A 19,214-nucleotide genomic window follows, 5' to 3' on the forward strand; every position below is an offset into this window, starting at 1 on the left:
TGAGGGGGGTGTTCTTGCCCTTAGGGAGGCACCCCTGTACTAATGGAAATAAAGTAACTGCATGCTTTAAAAGTTGCGTACACTTTTGAGCTTAAGTATGAAGTTATTTTGTTAACATGTTGTTTTTTTTTTAATGGTGGGTTTCATTAAAACAAATTAAAAAATATAACAAATAACTTTGGCAACTTTTAACAAAAATAAATTTGAAATATCTAAACTCCTTTTCTTTCGTTTGATGCATCGAAATGATAAAAGACGTTTACAATGAAAACAGAAATTATATAACGAGTCAATTTTTCATAAACTGCATTTTTTATTAATTTGAACTCAGTTTATCAATTTTTTAGGTGAAATATATTTTCTAAATTAACGTTTTGCATTGGTTTTTCCCTGATTGATAAGATTTGTTGTAAATTTACGAAATAAAATATGATGGGAGATTGCTCGATTGATACAATGGGAGAAACAACAAAGTTCTGACGTCCGCGGGGACATCACCACCATCTGGTTGTTTCCTCCATTTAGGTGCTACAGTTTCTGTTTCCATTGCAACAGTACAACTTCTAGGCACTATAGTATGAGTACAGATCTGCCAGAGATAGGTCTCTCCTCTTCATATATCATGCAAGAAGGAGGACACACTGGGAAAATGCACTCTGTGATAGAATCTCTATCACAATGTGTGTGAGTTTAAGTATATAATTATGTATCTAAATAACATTTTAAAAAGTATATAAGACAAAATTTATGTGTTGTATGTTTTTCATTTTTAGGTTAAAAACAAAACTCCAGCGGAAATTCAAATTACTGCCGAGCAGTTATTACGTGAAGCAAAAGAAAGAGACTTGGAAATATTACCCCCGGTAAGTAGGAAATGTTGAAAACTATTTCTAAAGTTAAATTGACATTGCTTTTTTACAAAGAATTTTTACCTCACCTTTTTTTCTTTTCTTTGTAGCCACCCAAGCAAAAGATATCTGATCCAGAAGAACTTGCTGAATATCAGTTACGAAAACGAAAAGTAAGAATCTAATTTTCAGTTTCACCATTCAGTAATAATGACTCTAATATCTTTTAATTATATTTTCATGTGTTTTCTTCCAGACATTTGAAGATAACATTAGGAAAAATAGAACTTTAATTAATAATTGGATTAAATATGCTCAGTGGGAAGAAAGTCAAAAGGAAGTCAATAGGTAATTATTGTTTCTTTGGTACCTTAAAATGGATGTTATCTTATTTGTTTGCATTGAATTTCTTTGGGTTAAAATTCAAGATTTCAATTCTTACATAAGGTTGAGGAATCTGAAAAGTTTTGTTCGTGTAATTTTTGACAGAAAGTTTAAATAAATCTCGCAATCAGTTTTCATAACAACAGTTGGTCCTTTGTTAAACAACGCTCTTATTAACGACAATCTCTATTTGAAGACAATTTTTCTCAGTCTCACCCTCACATCGCAGAAAAATTCCTATGTAAGGAAGATGTTTCTGGTTTAACGAAGATTTTCTTAACAATTAAGGATAAAAACTGCTTTTGGGGAAATATTAAGGAATGATTGACTGTTTGCTTTGTCCCAATTTCAACAAATCAAATAAATAGTGTTAAGAAAATTTAAAAAAACAAAGATATATTTAGAATAGTGCAAAGAACTTGTGATAGTTACTGGGTTAAAAAGTGCCATTCAAAAATCCAAAAAGAAGACAAAAGCTCCCGATATTTGGAAGTCATCACATTCTCCAAATAATTTCTTGAGCTTACAACTGGCTTTTCATTTTTAATTAGTCTTATTCTCAAAAAAGTTGTCGTAGATCTTGGAATCCTTCACAGTATATAAACTCCTACAAAAAACTATAATTTCAGAAAGAGTTAAGCAATTTTAATGGTCAAAATTAATTTGAAAATTTACTGTCTTTGAAGCCTTGTACAACATCATGACATCGGTGCATTTGAAATTTTGTATATATTTTAAGATTTTATTCTACACCTTTCAGTTTATGCCAAAAAAATAAGTGCTGACATTTGGATGCAATTTCACTGTTTGATCATTAAGTAAGAGTTTGATTACAGCAAAATCTGAAAATAAAATTGAGCTTGGCATTATAAAAATGTTACAAAGCTGCCAACTCTACTGACTCATTCGAGGAACTCCCAAATTTCAGTCTCCCGATTTCTCTAATGAAGTAAATATCTTCCTAATTTTCATCAAAGCAACAAAATTCCCCCAAAAGAAGAATTTTCAGTGGTTAGAATTTTGAAAAACAATCCCAATAGTGAAATGATTGCAATCCAAAAATAAAATCTTTTCATATAGGAGTATAAAAATTGTATATCTCCAATCATTTTTGAAACTTCTTTAATTTTCCTTCTTTTTAAAACTTTTATTTCTCAAAAAAATGTAAAACATTGCTGATTTTTCTTTAAAGGCTAATTATGTTGTTTTAATGAAATAATTAAAGTTCTTTATTCTACTTTGTTTATTCAGTTGAGATTGAAACTAAATTATTGTGTTTACTTTCATCTTCTTATTTTGTTTTTATTTACTTGTGTTTTAGAGCTCGTTCTGTTTATGAAAGAGCTTTGGATGTGGATCACAGGAATGTTACTTTATGGTTAAAGTATGCTGAAATGGAAATGAAGTAAGTCATGTGTTAAAGTATTGCTTTTATGTACAGGCTGGTTGAGGTAGAACCAGGATATCAGTCTTTTGGGGTGAGAAAATAAGTTTTTCAACTTTACCACAATGCAAAAAGTGGTGGAAAGCTTTTTTTTTTTTTTTTTTTTGAAAAACATTTATTTATTTTCATTTCCTAAAAAATTTGTTTTATTTTCTATACTTTAAATATTGCTTATAAGCATTGCGCTGTGAATATTTTAATACATAGGATTTAAATCGTTTTTCATAAAATAGCAAATGCTGTCAACTCTCTGCAGAACCATCTTCCATTACTGTAACCCTTTCATTACAGCAATTGGTGCATCCTCTTTGCTACTCCATAGACAGAATGTTAATTTAGAACATCTAAATTGAACTATTCACTTTAATTACCATCCAAAATTAAGTTTTGACTTTTTTGTAATTTTCGAGACTACATTTGAAAACTAAAATTTAATGATTCAAAGAAAAAATATCTTTAATTGAAAAGCATTATTTCATGGTGAAATGGGCAAGAAACTAGGGCTCAACCGATGGCATTTTTTGGCCAATGGGCCGATGCCAATTGTTCAAAGGCCGATTGTTTTTCTTTAAATGGCCAATTGCCAATGGCAAAAAAAAAAAAAAAAATCAAACAGAAATAAATTGCTAAGATTGTCAGGGATTTGAAGAATCATTTATTCATTTCATTTTACTTCCTTTTTACAAATAGGGAATTGTAATCACAAAAAAAAAATCAGATTTCGACCTAAATTTCTATTTTACGATCACCCAATTTAAAGTTTACAAGTTTTTTCGGCACATCTGTACATGCATATGTACCTAAGAACATATACAGGGTGTATCAGTACAATGTTTACAGACTTTCTGAGCAAATAGAATACTCCTAGATGATGGGAAATCACATTGCAATGCATGGTGGGAAACGCTTGTGCGATTGTGACGACACAAATCACCAAAAAGACAAGACAGGAATAATCGAAGAAAACATGTTTATTATCCTTAGAACAGAAAAATACTAAGAAAAAAAGAGCATGAAGGAGCCAACGATCGTCATCAAAATAGGTGTTCGAAATTACGATCCTGGGCTGTGATGCATACCTCACATCTCTGGCGCATTGAAGATCGAACATCAAAGCGAGCGCGGCAACAAAAACTGTGTGTACGCATGCACCGTCATCTAAAGCTTCGGTTACATAATGTTATTGGTCGAGTCCTACAAGAAACATTATGCTTTTTTTCTACTAAGTCTAAACAGAAGGAGGAACTATATTTTGAAACTATTTCAAGCATAGCAGAAGCAAAATCCCTAATTTAAGAAATAATTGAATTCTGTCAATGGTATTCATATTCAATGTATTTTGTCATTAAAGTTGTGTATAATTTAGACAGTATAAAACAGAAATTTTTAAAAAGGTTTTGGCTTCCCCCTCCATCTTTTTTTCTTGATTCTCTTTTAAAATGAAGCATATCTTGTAATTATTATTCCAGTTTATTTAAATGTAACTGAGTTAAAATGTCCTAATACTTAAAACTGGCAACATTTTATGTAATAAGGAACGTTGTCTGCCTATAACCAATTAAGAAGTCATTCCCCGTTTGCAGGGTTGGCCAGATTGAACCCAATGGGTTTTTTTTTTTTTTTTTGAAAAAACACACTTAAGAAAACCCATTACTTAGCCCACTTTTGGGTTTTTAAAATTTTCCGAGTTGTTTTTAAAAAAATTAATTAATTTAAATACTTTTACAATTTAAACTTTTTTATTTGTTCTTCACCACAGACAATGGGCATAAAAAATATATTTTGAACTTTAATTGTATTTCTCAACTCTTAAAAGCATTAAAAAATACTTCAAGGATTTTAAATAAATATATATAACTTTTCACTGGTCAATAAATAACTCAGATTATCTTGACTAAGTCCTGATACGTCGGATTTTTTCGATATTTGTAGATTGTACAGTGGAAACTACTCTAGCTAAAAGGCTTTCATGTGAATTATTTTCTGCAAACCAACACGTCACAAATCTCGAATAAACAAGGTATATTTTTTAGAAATTTACAGGTTTTACAAACGGTCGAACAGAATAGGATGTACAGTATTTTCTATCTTACGAAAAAGTTTAATATTTCCTACTCCATACATAGAAAAACAGGCAACATAAATTCAAAGAAATGTCTTGATTAAGCTGGAATTCAGTAAAAAGGGATTTAAACTACTTGAGGTTCTACAGTAGTTTTGCATAACAAAATGAAATACAATAAAGTAAAATGCAAAAAAAAGTGTAGGTAGTAATTAAAAACAAACAAACAAACAATAGATTCTATCACTTGAGAGGTAACTTTGCCTTAGCTGTTGGTAATTATGGAAACTAAAAAATCTGAAACTTCACCATTCTTGGGTTTTGTCGTCTTTTATACTTTTCTTCAGAAAACGCTGAATTTTCCAGCTTTTTTTACCCCAAGACAATTTTTTGTGCTTTGTCCATATACTTACGCTACAATATGCTACAAGTACCCCACATTTTCCCTAGAAAAAGACAAAAAAACCCACATTTCTTTTAAATAACCCAGCTTTAGTTGGGTTTTTTTGGGTTTTATTTGAAAAAAACCTGGGTCCATAGGCTTTTAAAAAAAAACCCCCGGGTTTTTGCCAACCCTGCCCGTTTGTGATGTGTTAGAATTAAAATGTTTTAAAAGTTTATTGCATAAGTCATTGCTTTTTATGGATTTAATTGCTTTCTATGTTTTCCATGAAGTACTTTTTTTTCTTGCTCAAGCGTTAAATATGTACTGTAAAATATAGATTTTTATGTTTAATTTTTATGTGTGTGCAATATATATTTTTATGTATACAATATATATATTTTTATGTAGTTCTTAAATCTGATGTATTAACTGTACAAAAGGTTATTTTCTAGTAGATTTTTTTTTCTCTCTCTAGACATCGGCAAGTAAATCATGCTCGCAACATATTCGATCGTGCTGTTACCATCCTCCCTCGTGTTAACCAATTCTGGTACAAGTACACTTATATGGAACAAATGCTGGATAATATTGCTGGAGCAAGACAAATATTTGAAAGATGGATGGAATGGGAGCCTCATGAGCAAGCTTGGTTGACTTACATTAAGTTTGAGCTTAGATTTAAAGAAATTGATCTTGCTCGACACATCTATGAGCGTTATATCCTTTACTATATTAATGCTGGCTGTAGTTTATGAATTACTTAAATCTTTTTTTACAAAACCGTGTCACTTAAAAGACATACTTTTGACATTCTATCTGGCCATATCTATACTAATATAGGTATCATACCAGGAAAAAGAACATTCTTCTATGCATAATTTATGTAATGCTGCTGCATAATATGGGGAATTTTTTCCCTGTTCTTTCGGGAAAAGTGGGGTTCGGTTTCTAATTAAGAACTTTTGAGCATAACACGACTTTGCTATAGCAAAAACTAATGTTTCATAAAAATTAGCAGACTTTAAAATAGACTTTACAAGGTTTTTATCATTAAAAAGAAATTTTAACGTAATTGTGCTGCATTCATTTGAATTAAAACAATTTCCTGTAATGCTTAATTCCTTTACTGTTTTATTTTCTTACTTGATGTAGTATTTGCTTAGGGATTTTTTCACTAAGAATTTTTAAGTAGTACACCAGTGAATTGTTTCACAAAATTTTTGATTTTGCCAAATTGTCTCATTTGTTAAAATAACTTTTTTTTTCCTTTTCTGCTTTTCTTTTTTCCGCCCGTACAAGCAATGCCATTGCAAGTGTATACTTGCCTCACCTGGTTATTAGGTGTAACTTGATGATTCAGAGTCAATGAAGCCATTAATTTTGCTAAAAAGATTTATAGATGTGCATGCAATTCTTTTTTCAATCATGCTATTGTGCCTTTTGCATTCATTTTGGAAAAATCATTCTTATATTTTTTTAAAAAATGCAGATGATTAATTTCCTTAACTTTATTTACTCGTCATTGTTCATCCTGAGGTTAAAAACTGGATTAGGTATGCAAGGTTTGAAGAAACAAATGGTTTCATTTCTAGAGCTAGATCTGTTTATGAGCGTGCCGTTGAATTTTATGGTGAAGAATATATGGATGAAAAATTATTTGTTGCATTTGCCAAATTTGAAGAAAATCAAAAAGAAGTGAGCTAACTTTGCATTTTACTTGATAAATATTATGTTCTAAAATAAAATGCATAGCACATTTGTATTTTTCTATATCTATTAATTTCTTTACTCAAATTTTAAATGTTCTTCTTTTTCTTAATCTATTGACACCCAGTGTTGTCTGCTTAAATTTTACATGCTTAACCCTAGCATCAATGACCAAACTTTTCCTTTACTTTCAATAACCAGGTACCCGGGTACCCATTTTGAATTTTAAAGATTTAGAGCAGAATTTTTTTTTTTTCTGACACTTTTTCTATTTAATTGGAACTTTTTCTTCCACCCTTATCTTGGGAAATGTGTATATCCTGTTTTTACCAAAAAACAAAATAGCTTATTGTTTTTTCCAGCGCTTTACATTTACTTTTCACGCTAAATGGTCTGTTAGAAAAAATGTTTCTTTTGTTTTTTTTTGTAATAGTGGATGCATTAGGTTTTAGGCTTTGGTATTTCATAGTGAATTTATAATATTTTATTTGTTTATACCAGTGATGTTCAACTTACGTCCCGCGGACCACATATGGGGCCTACGAAGCTCATACATGTGGCCCATTGCGTTACAAAATGTTATCTGTAATTTTTATCTTCACTATCACTTGCTCAACCTTTGCTGTCATGCCATCCAACATTCGTAGGTATGCTCAAAAGAAAAGAAAAAAAGACTGGTCATATATTCTAGCTGAAATATTGTCTATATCTCGAGAAACACAAAGTTACTAATTCAGTATCACTGACGATGTAACAATGTTCATACATCAACAAAAAGAAAATAAGCCATAATATTGATTAAAGTGAAAAACAACGTAAATAAAGCACAAATATTGGAGAAGATACAGCATATAGCTATTTCAAGGCTACAATGGAGCCTCTTCATCAGTGCAGAAAGCTCAACCTGGTTGAGCTTTCTGCACTGATGAAGAGGTTCCATTGTAGCCTTGAAATAGCTGTATGCTGTATCTTCTCCAATATTTGTGCTTTATTTACGTTGTTTTTCACTTTAATCATATTGTAGCACAAAGCTTATATGATAATTTTTCATATAAGCCATAATATTGTTTTCCACTTCACATCATAACAGAAGCAACTCTGGAGCAACCAAAAGTTACAACTATTTTGTTTCATAGCTAAACAAAATCTGACGTTGACACGATTGATCAAATGCTTCAATAATTTCGAAGCATTTGATCAAATGGTGATAAACAATGGGTGCGGTGCTCTCTGAAATTGCATCTAAGATCTGCATTGTGACTCCTATGTAATATGCAATGTTTTCAAGTGTTTATTAATTTTAATTTTTTTTACAGCGTTAAAAAAATTTCGGGCGTGGAAAGTTGGTCCAATACTTTGGTTTTACATCATGAAAATAAGTGAAAAACTTGAAAAACAAACCTTTATCAAAAAAAAAAAACTCATTTCTGAGGATTTTTTAGATTGGGGGGGGGGCACTTGCTTGATTGTCCCAACTTGTTACAAATGTTCATGCTTTTGAACTATACACTTCTCTAACCCTTCAGAAGAACATTAATGGTGAATATACAATGCCGTTTCCCCTATCAAAGTGCTATGTAACTGCCTAAAACTGAATAAAATTAGGGGGGGGGGCAATATCAAAAGAGGTAAGAGTGACAAAGGAAAATGGTGGTCATATTTTGATTCTAGGGCTCATCTTATATGAGAATCATCGAAAATGGGGTCAGGAGCATTTTGAAGGGGTATTTTTGATGTGCAGTGTAATGGGTACCCGGTTATTGAATATAGGTATACAAATTTTAAATGCTTAAAAACTCCTCCGAAAAATGTTTCTGAAAACATGGTTACAACTTTCTTTAGTTCAGATTCATCTAAATAACAAGGATCAAAAGCAATTTTACCAAGACTTAGTTAAAAAGGGTAAAAATTATGATAAAAGTCGCAAAAAGGTACCTGGTACCCAGTCATTGACGCTAGAGTTAAAATGAGAAAGATACTTAAAATAAATGGACAAAAAGCATAATTAATGTTGCCTTTTCATTTAAATTAAATATTTTAACTCCGCCAAAAGTAAAAGAAAAGAAATGAGCCCAATGATGTAGCCTTGGAAAAAATATTCAAAAGTACTATTACATGCACTCTAAAATTCGCATTGCAAAAAAAAATAATTTTAAACTCGGCGCATAAAACAGCTAAATTTTATTGAATGCACTAAAATGTAGTATAATTCAGTAGTGAAGTTATGAAATAAAAGTTTGTACTCTTTTCTCTAAAATCAGTTTAGACAATTATCTTTTTTGTAAAAGTAAGGGCGGTCATTTTCTAAGGCGTCTGTCTGCCTTAGGAAAGTTTTTACCTCCCCTACAGAAATATTTGAAACATACCAACTACCTTTTACTTTCTTAAATTTAGCTTTAAAAAATATTTTAGTACATTTCTACGGATTTTTTTTTTTCAGAAATATTTCAACCTTTTTTGCTTCATGCTTGTCACTAGAAGTAAGGACTCTTTGGGTTCTATGCCTATGTTATGGCAGATAGTACCTCATTCTTTAAGTATGACTAGCGATGGTGTTTTGTGAACTGCGTCTATGGCCCTGATAATCTAATAAAACTTTATTTTTAACCTTCAAACTGCTTTTGATTGTTTGTGATGATGATAAAGTAAAAAGTTTTTTTATTCAAGTTGTATCTCTTTAACACATACTTTCAATTGCCTTTTTAGCATGACCGTGTAAGAGTGATATATAAATATGCCTTAGACAAGATCCCAAAAGAAAAAGCACAGGAGCTTTTTAAGAACTACACCATTCATGAAAAAAAGTATGGAGATAGAACAGGGATAGAAAATGTGATTGTTAGTCGAAGAAAATATCAATATGAAGAGGTAAAAAAATAATTTTTATTTATTTTAAATAAATCTACTTTTTTTAGATTATAAACATTTTCTCAAATGAAAAATACTTACATAGGTAATAAATTGCAAATGTGTTAGTTGATGAAAAACTGAAAATGTTATTTAGAAATTGTTGTCGTCTTGTGCAGGGGGGAGAAGGGAGATCTGTTGACGGCTCGGCCTGAGCCTGAAGAGGGACCAACATTTCTGAAATGAGGGGTGAAATATATGTTGTGACATAGGGGGTATACAATATGTAGCGGGCCCGTAAAAATCATTTGTGACAGGCCCCAAAATTTACGTGCACTCCCCTGTTCTTGTAAAGCAAATGGCAAAGCAATAACTTTAATTTAGACACATGAAAAGCTAAAAATTGATTTCATGCCTTGTATAAAATATTTAGCAATTTTCAGAATAAAAGATAGGTCATTTGGACTAGTAAGTATTATGATGGCTCAAGTTAAGTTTTATGTAAAAAGAAGTGTACTAGCAAAATGCATTAAAGTAATACGTAGTTAAGGAACACATTTTATTTCTTCTGTTTTAAATATTGTTTAAAAGTTATGACTAAATTAAATATCTTTGTTAAGGAAAGGCAAAATATGTAACCATCATCTAATTATGTCTACATCCTGATAGCAGAAACAGTGTGATGCTGAGGCCTGTCACAAATTCTTGAGGACATCTTCAGACTATTTTTGAATTGGATTTTTTTTTTTTTTTTTTTTTTTTTTTTTTTTTTTTATTGCTTTCTGCATGAATCTGCCTTTTTAGTAGAGAAATGCAGTTCAGAATGAAAGAGCAAGCAAAAGTAAAAACAAAAAGGATGCTTAAATCTATACAGAAATCTTCAGTAGCTGAGAGGTCAAAAAGCACCAGCTCTGGCAGCTGTGTCTCCATTTCCCACTTTGAAGCTTTTTAGCCTATGTTTATTTTTTAAAGTTTTGCAACATGTTGTCCTGAGGTATCTGGATGATTTATAATAAATGTTATGGCTAATCTAATGCTGATTTACATTATAGACTATTTTTGGGGTTTTTAATTGTTGTGGCAGACAACTGAAAAAAATTCTACTACTGTTGTCAACACTCAACATATTGTATTTTTGAATTCCTCATTCCTATACTGCCTTATAGTGATAATTTTTTTTTACTCTTTAAAAAATAGTTTTGTGTTGTGTTTCAATATTGTATATATAGAATTAGAATTTTAAAAAAAACTCATAGTCATTAAAATTCACTCTAATTATGCTCATGTAATAATGATATTTGTATATTTTAGGAAGCAAAGAATAACCCCTTAAACTATGACAATTGGTTTGACTATTTGAGACTAATGGAAAGTGAAAGCAGTATTGAAGCAACAAGAGAGGTGTATGAGAGAGCAATTGCAAATGTGCCTATAAAGAAAGTAAGCATATTTTCTTTGAATCTTGTTCTTTGAACTATTTTAACCTTAGGAAAATGTTTGACAGTTAGAAAAAAAAGGAGAATACCTTATTAAAACATTAATGGGTATAAAAGTTTTTCCACGTTGTCACAACATGTTTTATGATATATTGAAATGTTGGGACATGTTTTGTTTTTAATTAAATCATTCTTATACCTTTTTTTTAATGCCCTTTCATTCTTTGTGAAATGTATTAGTCAAGTTTTTATATTATATACATATAATTCATGTGTTAAAAGACAAATAACCAGATCTTAAAAAGTTTAAATTGGAAAATCGGTCAAATTGGTTCCTTTTAAATATCCGTTTTAGATAACTACCACTTATTCGCATGTCTTAAAGCAGCTTGGAATGCGACATTCGCCACCCTTGATCGTGAATTTGCTGTAAACAGGAAACGCTCTGGGCATTGACCCAGTTCCAATGCTTCTTCTTCCCCAGATTTGGATTAAATTGTTTTCTGCTTGAGCGATGATAAAATTGGCAACAGCATTTGTAGATTTTTGAGAGGTTATAAAAGCCCTGACACCTCGAAACTGGAGAGGTTTTCTAGAGAGTTCTCTGCAGTGATATCATCTTTTTCCTTCTGCGGGCCACTTCAGCTCACCGCGCTCCAAAAAAGACTTTGGAAGATGTCCATTGGCATCAGAAGATGGGTTTTTGACTCCCGCGGCCCTTGCTTGGTTCAGACCCCTTAACGATGTTGCTACAATGAACGCAGAAGGCCGCTACTGAAAAACCTTCGCCCCCGCTGACCAGCGAGGATTGTCTTGCCTCAAATGCAAGTTTCCGATGAACTGTTTATCTTTGTGCATTGCATGAGCTGCTTCGGCCTCGTTTCTTTAAACACCTGCACTTTCACTCAAGTTGATGGTGATGCCAGCCTGTATGCCGCCCCATTTGGAAATTGAACTTTTTATCTTTTTTTTTTTTGACCGAATTTTAGATATTGATCAACTACGACTTTTGTGTTTTTGTAATGTGAAGTTTCTCCAGATTAAATGAATATTTCTGCCAAATGGGTAAGTTTGTTTTTTGATTTAGTGTCCCTTGTGTTTTTCTTCTCCATGCAGCATCGAGTCTGGTAAAAATTGCAAAGCCCCTTTCTATGTCTTAACTCGCCCCTATAATGTCTTTTAATCTTTTTGTCTTAAAAATGCTTTTCGAAATTGTCCTGGGTTTGCTCGCCCTATTTTATTCACATAATCCATATACTAAGTTTTTTTCAATTGTGATATTCCTATGTGCTTCCCCCGGGTGCTTTGCATGTCACTTCCGGATTCCTCTAAATTTTATTTGCAGCAGGAAAGATATTTAGCTTAATGTTTTTGGGTTTTTCACAACGCAATGGTACGGCCAATTTCTTCTCTTTATCTATAATTACAATTTATCATCGCACATGTTGTGTTTACCCATTGCAAAGAAAATAATAAAGACTACATGATGTAAATGGGTCATGGTTGTATTTTGAAAATTGACTTTTGTAACTGTGAGCGGCATTTCATTAAAAAATATTGTACACCCCTAATTGTTTGTATATGTATGTTTGATAAATTTATTTGTGGAGTCATTAATTTTACTGATTTAATGCATGAAGTTGTGACATTTAGTTATTTGAGATGCAGACATTTTTTCTTTTAGAATTTCAAAACTAAATTGAAAATAATGAAGCTGCTTGATTTCAGGAAAAAAGGTACTGGAGAAGATATATTTATCTCTGGATAAATTATGCACTGTATGAAGAGTTGACTGTGAAAGGTGTTGAAGAAGACAAAACAAGAGAAGTCTATCTCGCATGTTTGAATATCATACCTCACAAGGTATTTACGTTTGCAAAGGTTTGGCTTTTGGCTGCACAATATGAAATTAGAGAGAAAAATTTAACGGCTGCAAGAAAACTTTTGGTAATTTATTTTAACTACAATTTCTTTCTTTCTCTTTCTTTTTTTTTTTTCTCATTTCTAAATTTGAGGGGGGGGGCTGCAAAACGAATTATGTGTATTTTAACTGTGGTAATGCATGTCAAAGTAGCATTATTGATGTATGTTGCACCCCAGCGAGGAAAGTGACACAACTGTAAATTTGAAAAAACTTACTAGTTATTGATTTAGAATATAAATTTGATGCACAAAGCTGGCTTGCACAACAGATGCGTGATGGCATAAAAATGATATAATCAATAGTGACACATCATTAAAATTTCCTAATTTAAAAGAATAACTTTAAGTATACAGTATTAATTTAGACAACTAAAACATTACATTATAAATTTTTTGCACATATTGTAATATTTGACCAAATTACTCAAAACTACTCTTGCATATAACCTTGTGTTACTCCTTTGCTTTTTTTTTTTTTTTTTTTTTTTTTGAGTTGTGTCACTCTTTTTGCCTGTGTGTAATATGATAAAGTGAAGGATAGGGCTTTCAATGTATAATTAATTTGAATTATTATTTTTTAGCCAAATATGAGGTCATTGAAAAATTTAAATGGTTTGAGAGGTGGGGAAGAATGATAAAACATGAAGTACAATTAAGCTTCATTTGTAACTTTTCATAGCTACGGACTTGCTCGATTCATTTGATGGACTTCTGAGCTTTGATGGCTTCTTCCAAACTTGCTAATGAAGTAAATATCTCCCAATTTTTCATCAAAACAACAAAATTCCCCAAAAAAGAGATTTTCCAGTGGCTAGATTTTAAGAAAAGTCCCTATGATAAAACGATTGCAAAACGAAACCTTTTCATACACTGTATGAAAATTGTGTGTGTCTCATCATTTTTTAAATATGTTTATTTCTTTTTCCTATTTTTAAAATTTCCATTTCCCTAACAATGCAATAAAACCTTACCAATTTTTCTTTCAACTTCCTAAGTTTTGACCTTGTGCAATGATTGATCATGATATTTTCAGAATAAATATTGGATATATATTATGATTATCGACCAATATATGTTGACAAAATAAAATTTTAATCAGAAACAAAGGCATTAAAATTGTAAACGTTTTCTTACCATAACTTTGTATGTTATTTCAGGGTAAAGCTATAGGGATGTGTCCGAAGGATAAACTTTTCCGTGGCTATATTGATTTGGAGATACAGTTACGAGAATTTGACAGATGTCGTATTCTTTACCAAAAGTTCCTAGAGTTTTCTCCCGAAAATTGTACTACTTGGATGAAAGTAAATATCAGTTTTTTTCATATATCAATAAGCTAAACTTTATTGTTATTTTTTTAATGTCGGGCTTTCTATGCGAGTGTGTGTTCTAAGAATTCCACGCAGTCATACAACAAAAATTGCAGTACATATTTTTAAATTATTGCCACCTTGTATGGTCTCCTGTTGAACGTAACAGATAAGTGTATAATATTTTCAGTTTTATACTTCACTCTTCCTTTATTTCCTAAATTATGATGAACTATGATTTCTGCATTTCCGCTGTATACTAAGGGTAAAAACATATGATTATTGTTAGTTACGAATGAAACTGTAATGAAGTTATTGGTTAGGTTTCATATAGTTGGTGATGAAACTTTAAATGGGTTTGAACTTTTGAAGCAAAAAAAATATGTAAATACATGTTCAAAACCTATGTGTTTCTTTTCTTTTTTGATCATTTACATTTTATGCTTTTGTGCTTGGTAATGTTTCAAATTTTTCTAAAAATAAACAAAATGAATTTACCATTATGAGCAATAGAAAAATTAATGTACTAATGTTTGAAGACAATAAATATTATTTAAAATAACTTTCATTTTCTAACTATATGATCGAAGGAAACCATGGAATCCATGGTGAAAGTGAACTTCAAAAAGGGGTTCCGCTTATGAAAGAAATTAAGAAAGGCTGACCTAGTTTATGGGGCCATTGCTTAATTATCTGCAATCTCTCCATTTCACTAAATTTGAACATTAAATAGCAGGAATAATGAGCTAACTGTCGGGGGTGTTCCCATACGCCACATGCTCTCAAACATTTTTTAGGCACACAGTGAATTTTCTCAAGCTTCAAAAATTTTCATTTATAATTCAGATTCTCTCCCCCCCCCCCAAATTGCATTTTAAAATTTTCTAGAAGCAAAAATAATAGATTTATGCTAACCACATTTTCTCACAAGTAACCTAATTTCTTTATATTTCTTGAAGACTTAATAAACCAACTTGCTTCTTTGAGAGTGAAAATGAAACAACACTCAGAAAGCCAAGCGCATATAATAGCAGAAACTTTAATTTTGCCAGTATGAAACTTTAATTTTACTAGTTATTTTCTTCTCCATGGAAAACCTGGAACTCTATAACCCTTGGGTTATACCCTCAAGAATTTCTGGACCTATTATGTATATGACCGCATACGCATATTGTACATAATGGATTACGGGAAGTATACCCTCAGAAAAATTGATGGAAACATCACTGCTAACTGTATGTATATGCATGAATGTATGTATTCTATATGTGGATGTGCAACTAGAGAAATCTTTGAAACATTACTCTGTTATGAAGAATTGTATTTGTGAGATTATGTAGCAAAATTGTATTACAATTAATTTGATCAAAAGCTAATCAGGGTTCCTACACTCCAGTTAAACCTGGAATTGTCAGGGAAAATGACACAGTTAAAAATGTTAGGGAAATTTTTTATTTTGCCCAAAAAAATTTTTTTCCCAGGGAATTTTGTACCATGAGATCTAATATTCGTTTTTATCGATGTTTCCTGAAAAAAATTGTAAAAGTTTTGATGCAAAATGACGCTGGCAATTAAAAAAAGGGCAACCCAAAAAAAACTTCCGCGTATGTCATTTTTGCCCCTCAATAATTCTCAAGAAAAAAATTCTTAGAGTGAGCAAGAATTATGCACAAACTCAATCGGGAAGAAGACAATTTACTGCTTCTAAAGTACAAGCCTGTGGATGGTAGGATCAATCGGGAAAATCGTTTTTTTATTAAAAAGTTTTTTTAGCTTTTTTTTGCTAAAAACTTTTCAACTGAATTGTAGTTCAGGGTGGCGACAGATCAGGGAGATCAAGGAAAAGTCAGGGAAATATCAGGGAATTTTGAAAAAATAACAAAAAATCAGGGAAAATCGATTTTATGAAGAGAAAAAAAATTTTTTGCTTTACAAAATTAAGTACACTAATTTCGTACGCATTTTCCGCCAATTATCTGTTCAAAAAAAAAAGTTAAATTTACGAGGTGCGATTATACACTGCCGCATATTTGTGCATCTTTCTTCCTCAACGTCAAAGTATGAATCTTACTTATTAACCAAAGGAGAACTTCCTAAGATTGCTTCTGTGTCTGTTAGGTTGTTTATTTTACCTAGCTTGAAATTTTCTTATACGCTTTCAATGCTACGTAATATAAACAACCATACAGGCAAAGAGGAAGCCTTCCTTAATACTTTAACTCCTTTGCCTTTATTCCATTGTCTCGAAGTAATTAGTGTACTGTAATCACGATTTCAAGAAGAAATCTTTGGTTTTTGAATTAAGACCTTAAAAGCTTAAAAGTTATTACTTCTTCGCATTTTTAATTTAATTGCTAGAATTGAACTTTCAATTAAAAAACTTTGTTTTTTGCTGTTATACTATTTTTTGTCACCGCAGATTATAAAGGTTTTCTTTTCTTCAGAATTATGGGATTCTTTAATTTTATAACCGAGTTGTATTCTTCTTTTATATATTTTGAAATTAAATAATTGATTTTTTTTTTCTTGCATTTCAAAGTTGTTTGTTACAAAAGCAATCTAAGATTTTTTTTCGTTACATACTGAAATCATTTAAAATAAAGTTAACTTGTGTACTTAAGTAAATATCTTTATTTTTTTATTGTTAAAATGCTGTATTCATTCATTAAAACCTATGTTCTTGATTAGAGAAAAGCTCCCTATGAATGGATGTCAAATGGTTTCATCTGTTTTACATAAATATGTCAATTAGTTATATAAGAACAACTACATTACTTCAATTCTTTCACTATTACTTGTTATTCTTGCAACAATTATTATACTGTTTGAAAACTTAGTTCAAAATAATTTCAATTACTTTTTAGTTCTATCATAAATACACATGTTTTTAAGAGTAATTTTAATAGCTTCTTAAAATTCTTATGCTAAGTGGTTCCTGGAAGTAAAGTTTTTTTTTTTTATAATTTTCTATAATCTTTCCATGTAGAAAAATTTAATACACTGTTTTGTAGGGATTTTTTCCAAAAAAAAAATTGACTTGATATGTTTTTTAAAACCATTTTATTAAAAAAGTAGCATCTTTTTAAAATATCTTTAGTTCAACAACTTTACACAACTTAAAACGTTTAAAATACTGCATTTTATACAAACATACAATAGATTTCAAGCAGAGCAAAGAAAGAAAACATTATCATTGGTAACGTAATTCAGGGAAATTTGGTGAACCTAATCAGGGAAAAGTCAGGGAACTTTTTTTCACAGTTCCTGTCGCCACCCTGTAGTTTCACAAAGATTTATTATTTTTCAATTGTTTTTATGCTACAAATTCAAAAAATTATCTCTTAATTTTTATCGTAGCTGCCATATTTGGTCATTCCCAAGATGGCAGTACACAAGACTTTTTAAGTGCCTAACTAGTAAGTTTCCGAAAATGGCATTGGATGTTTATTACAATGCAAACTATTGATAACAACGCAAATGTGCCCTTTTTCCCCGGATAAATAGTAATTATTTTCTGAAAAAATGCGAAATTTTATCTCCAGAACATTTTTTTTTCTTATTGATTTAGATGCTCATGTGCTAAAAACTTTTTTTGTCTTAATTGTAGTTTTTTAAGGATTATTAATTATTTATAACTACTTTAATGCTACAAATTCAAAAATCTACTTATTATCTTTTTTATCCTCTATTTTTTACTTAGTTACCATATTTGGTCAATTGCAAGATCGAAATAGACATAAATTTGCAAAAACATTATTGGATCTCCATGTAAACACTTGAAAATAAATGTGCAATTAATTGTAAGTTTTTAAAAAATAATTATTTTCTGCAAAAGAAAATTTTTGATTTTAATGTAAGCATCCTTTATATGCAAAAGAAAAAACAATGATGATTATTGGCATTGGCCTATGATTATTGATTTTTGTTATTATGCATTGTATTGTATGGTCCATCGATGCAACAAGTTAATCATAATTATACTGAAAAATTTTTGCTCAATATGTTTTGTGTTACATACTAATAAGAAAATAAAAAGAATTATAAACCAAAAGCGGAGAAAAGATTGTTGCACAATTACAGCAAAACGCTAATATGCATGATATGTGGCATCAAAGAATGCTAAAATAAGTTGAAAGTACTTTGTTTTCAACAAGTAGTAAACAAATAAAAACAATTTTAAACAAAATGTTAAAAAATAAATTTAAAAAAACTTAAATTGTAAGAAATTTTTAAAAAAAAAAAATCAAAGTTTTTTTTTTTTTTTTTTAATTTGCAAGTGGGAAAAGTTTCAGTTCTTACACATTGCTTCATTAAACAATTTTAAGTATTTTGAAAATATTGTTACTTAAACTTAATTTTGAATGAAGCGAGTAACCTGGAATTTTCTAAAAAATAACCTGGAAAAGTCAGGGAATTTTTTTTGACCACAAGTGTATTAATCTTGAAAATGCAATTGCTTTGATTGATGTTTAAGTATCTGTATTGTAACTTTGTTTCCATATTTCTTTTGATTTCTAAATATAGTTTTTTTTCTTTCCCACATTTTAGTTTGCTGAGCTCGAGACTATTCTCGGTGACTTTGAACGAGCTAGAGCAATTTATGAAATAGCAATAAACCAACCCCGACTTGACATGCCTGAGGTTATATGGAAAGCTTATATTGATTTTGAGATTGAGCAAGAGCAATATGATTTAGCAAGACAATTGTATGAACGACTTCTAGAGAGGACACAACACGTTAAGGTTAGTGTTTTTTCATAATCTTTTCCCAAGTCATAAAAACACAAATGTTAATGAATTCTTTATTCAGTTTTGAAAATAAAATGGAAAAAATATGTTGTTTAATAAACTTTTAAGGAAATCTTAAA

At 30.6% G+C, this 19,214-nt stretch overlaps 1 protein-coding gene across 1 annotated transcript in view; it reads left to right on the plus strand.

Moving 5' to 3' along the window:
* LOC129225117 (crooked neck-like protein 1) overlaps positions 1-19,214 on the plus strand; it is a 35,108-nt gene that overhangs the window by 7,562 nt on the left and 8,332 nt on the right. Inside the window, exons 2-12 of the mRNA XM_054859678.1 lie at positions 774-863; positions 959-1,021; positions 1,105-1,196; positions 2,554-2,637; positions 5,599-5,840; positions 6,640-6,818; positions 9,537-9,698; positions 10,989-11,117; positions 12,842-13,060; positions 14,194-14,340; positions 18,895-19,089. Of these exons, the coding sequence (XP_054715653.1) occupies positions 774-863; positions 959-1,021; positions 1,105-1,196; positions 2,554-2,637; positions 5,599-5,840; positions 6,640-6,818; positions 9,537-9,698; positions 10,989-11,117; positions 12,842-13,060; positions 14,194-14,340; positions 18,895-19,089 (1,602 nt within the window). The remainder of the gene's footprint in view (positions 1-773; positions 864-958; positions 1,022-1,104; positions 1,197-2,553; positions 2,638-5,598; positions 5,841-6,639; positions 6,819-9,536; positions 9,699-10,988; positions 11,118-12,841; positions 13,061-14,193; positions 14,341-18,894; positions 19,090-19,214) is intronic.

The sequence above is a fragment of the Uloborus diversus genome, chromosome 6 (genome assembly GCF_026930045.1).
Source record: "Uloborus diversus isolate 005 chromosome 6, Udiv.v.3.1, whole genome shotgun sequence".
In the NCBI taxonomy this organism is placed as follows: Eukaryota; Metazoa; Arthropoda; class Arachnida; order Araneae; family Uloboridae; genus Uloborus; species Uloborus diversus.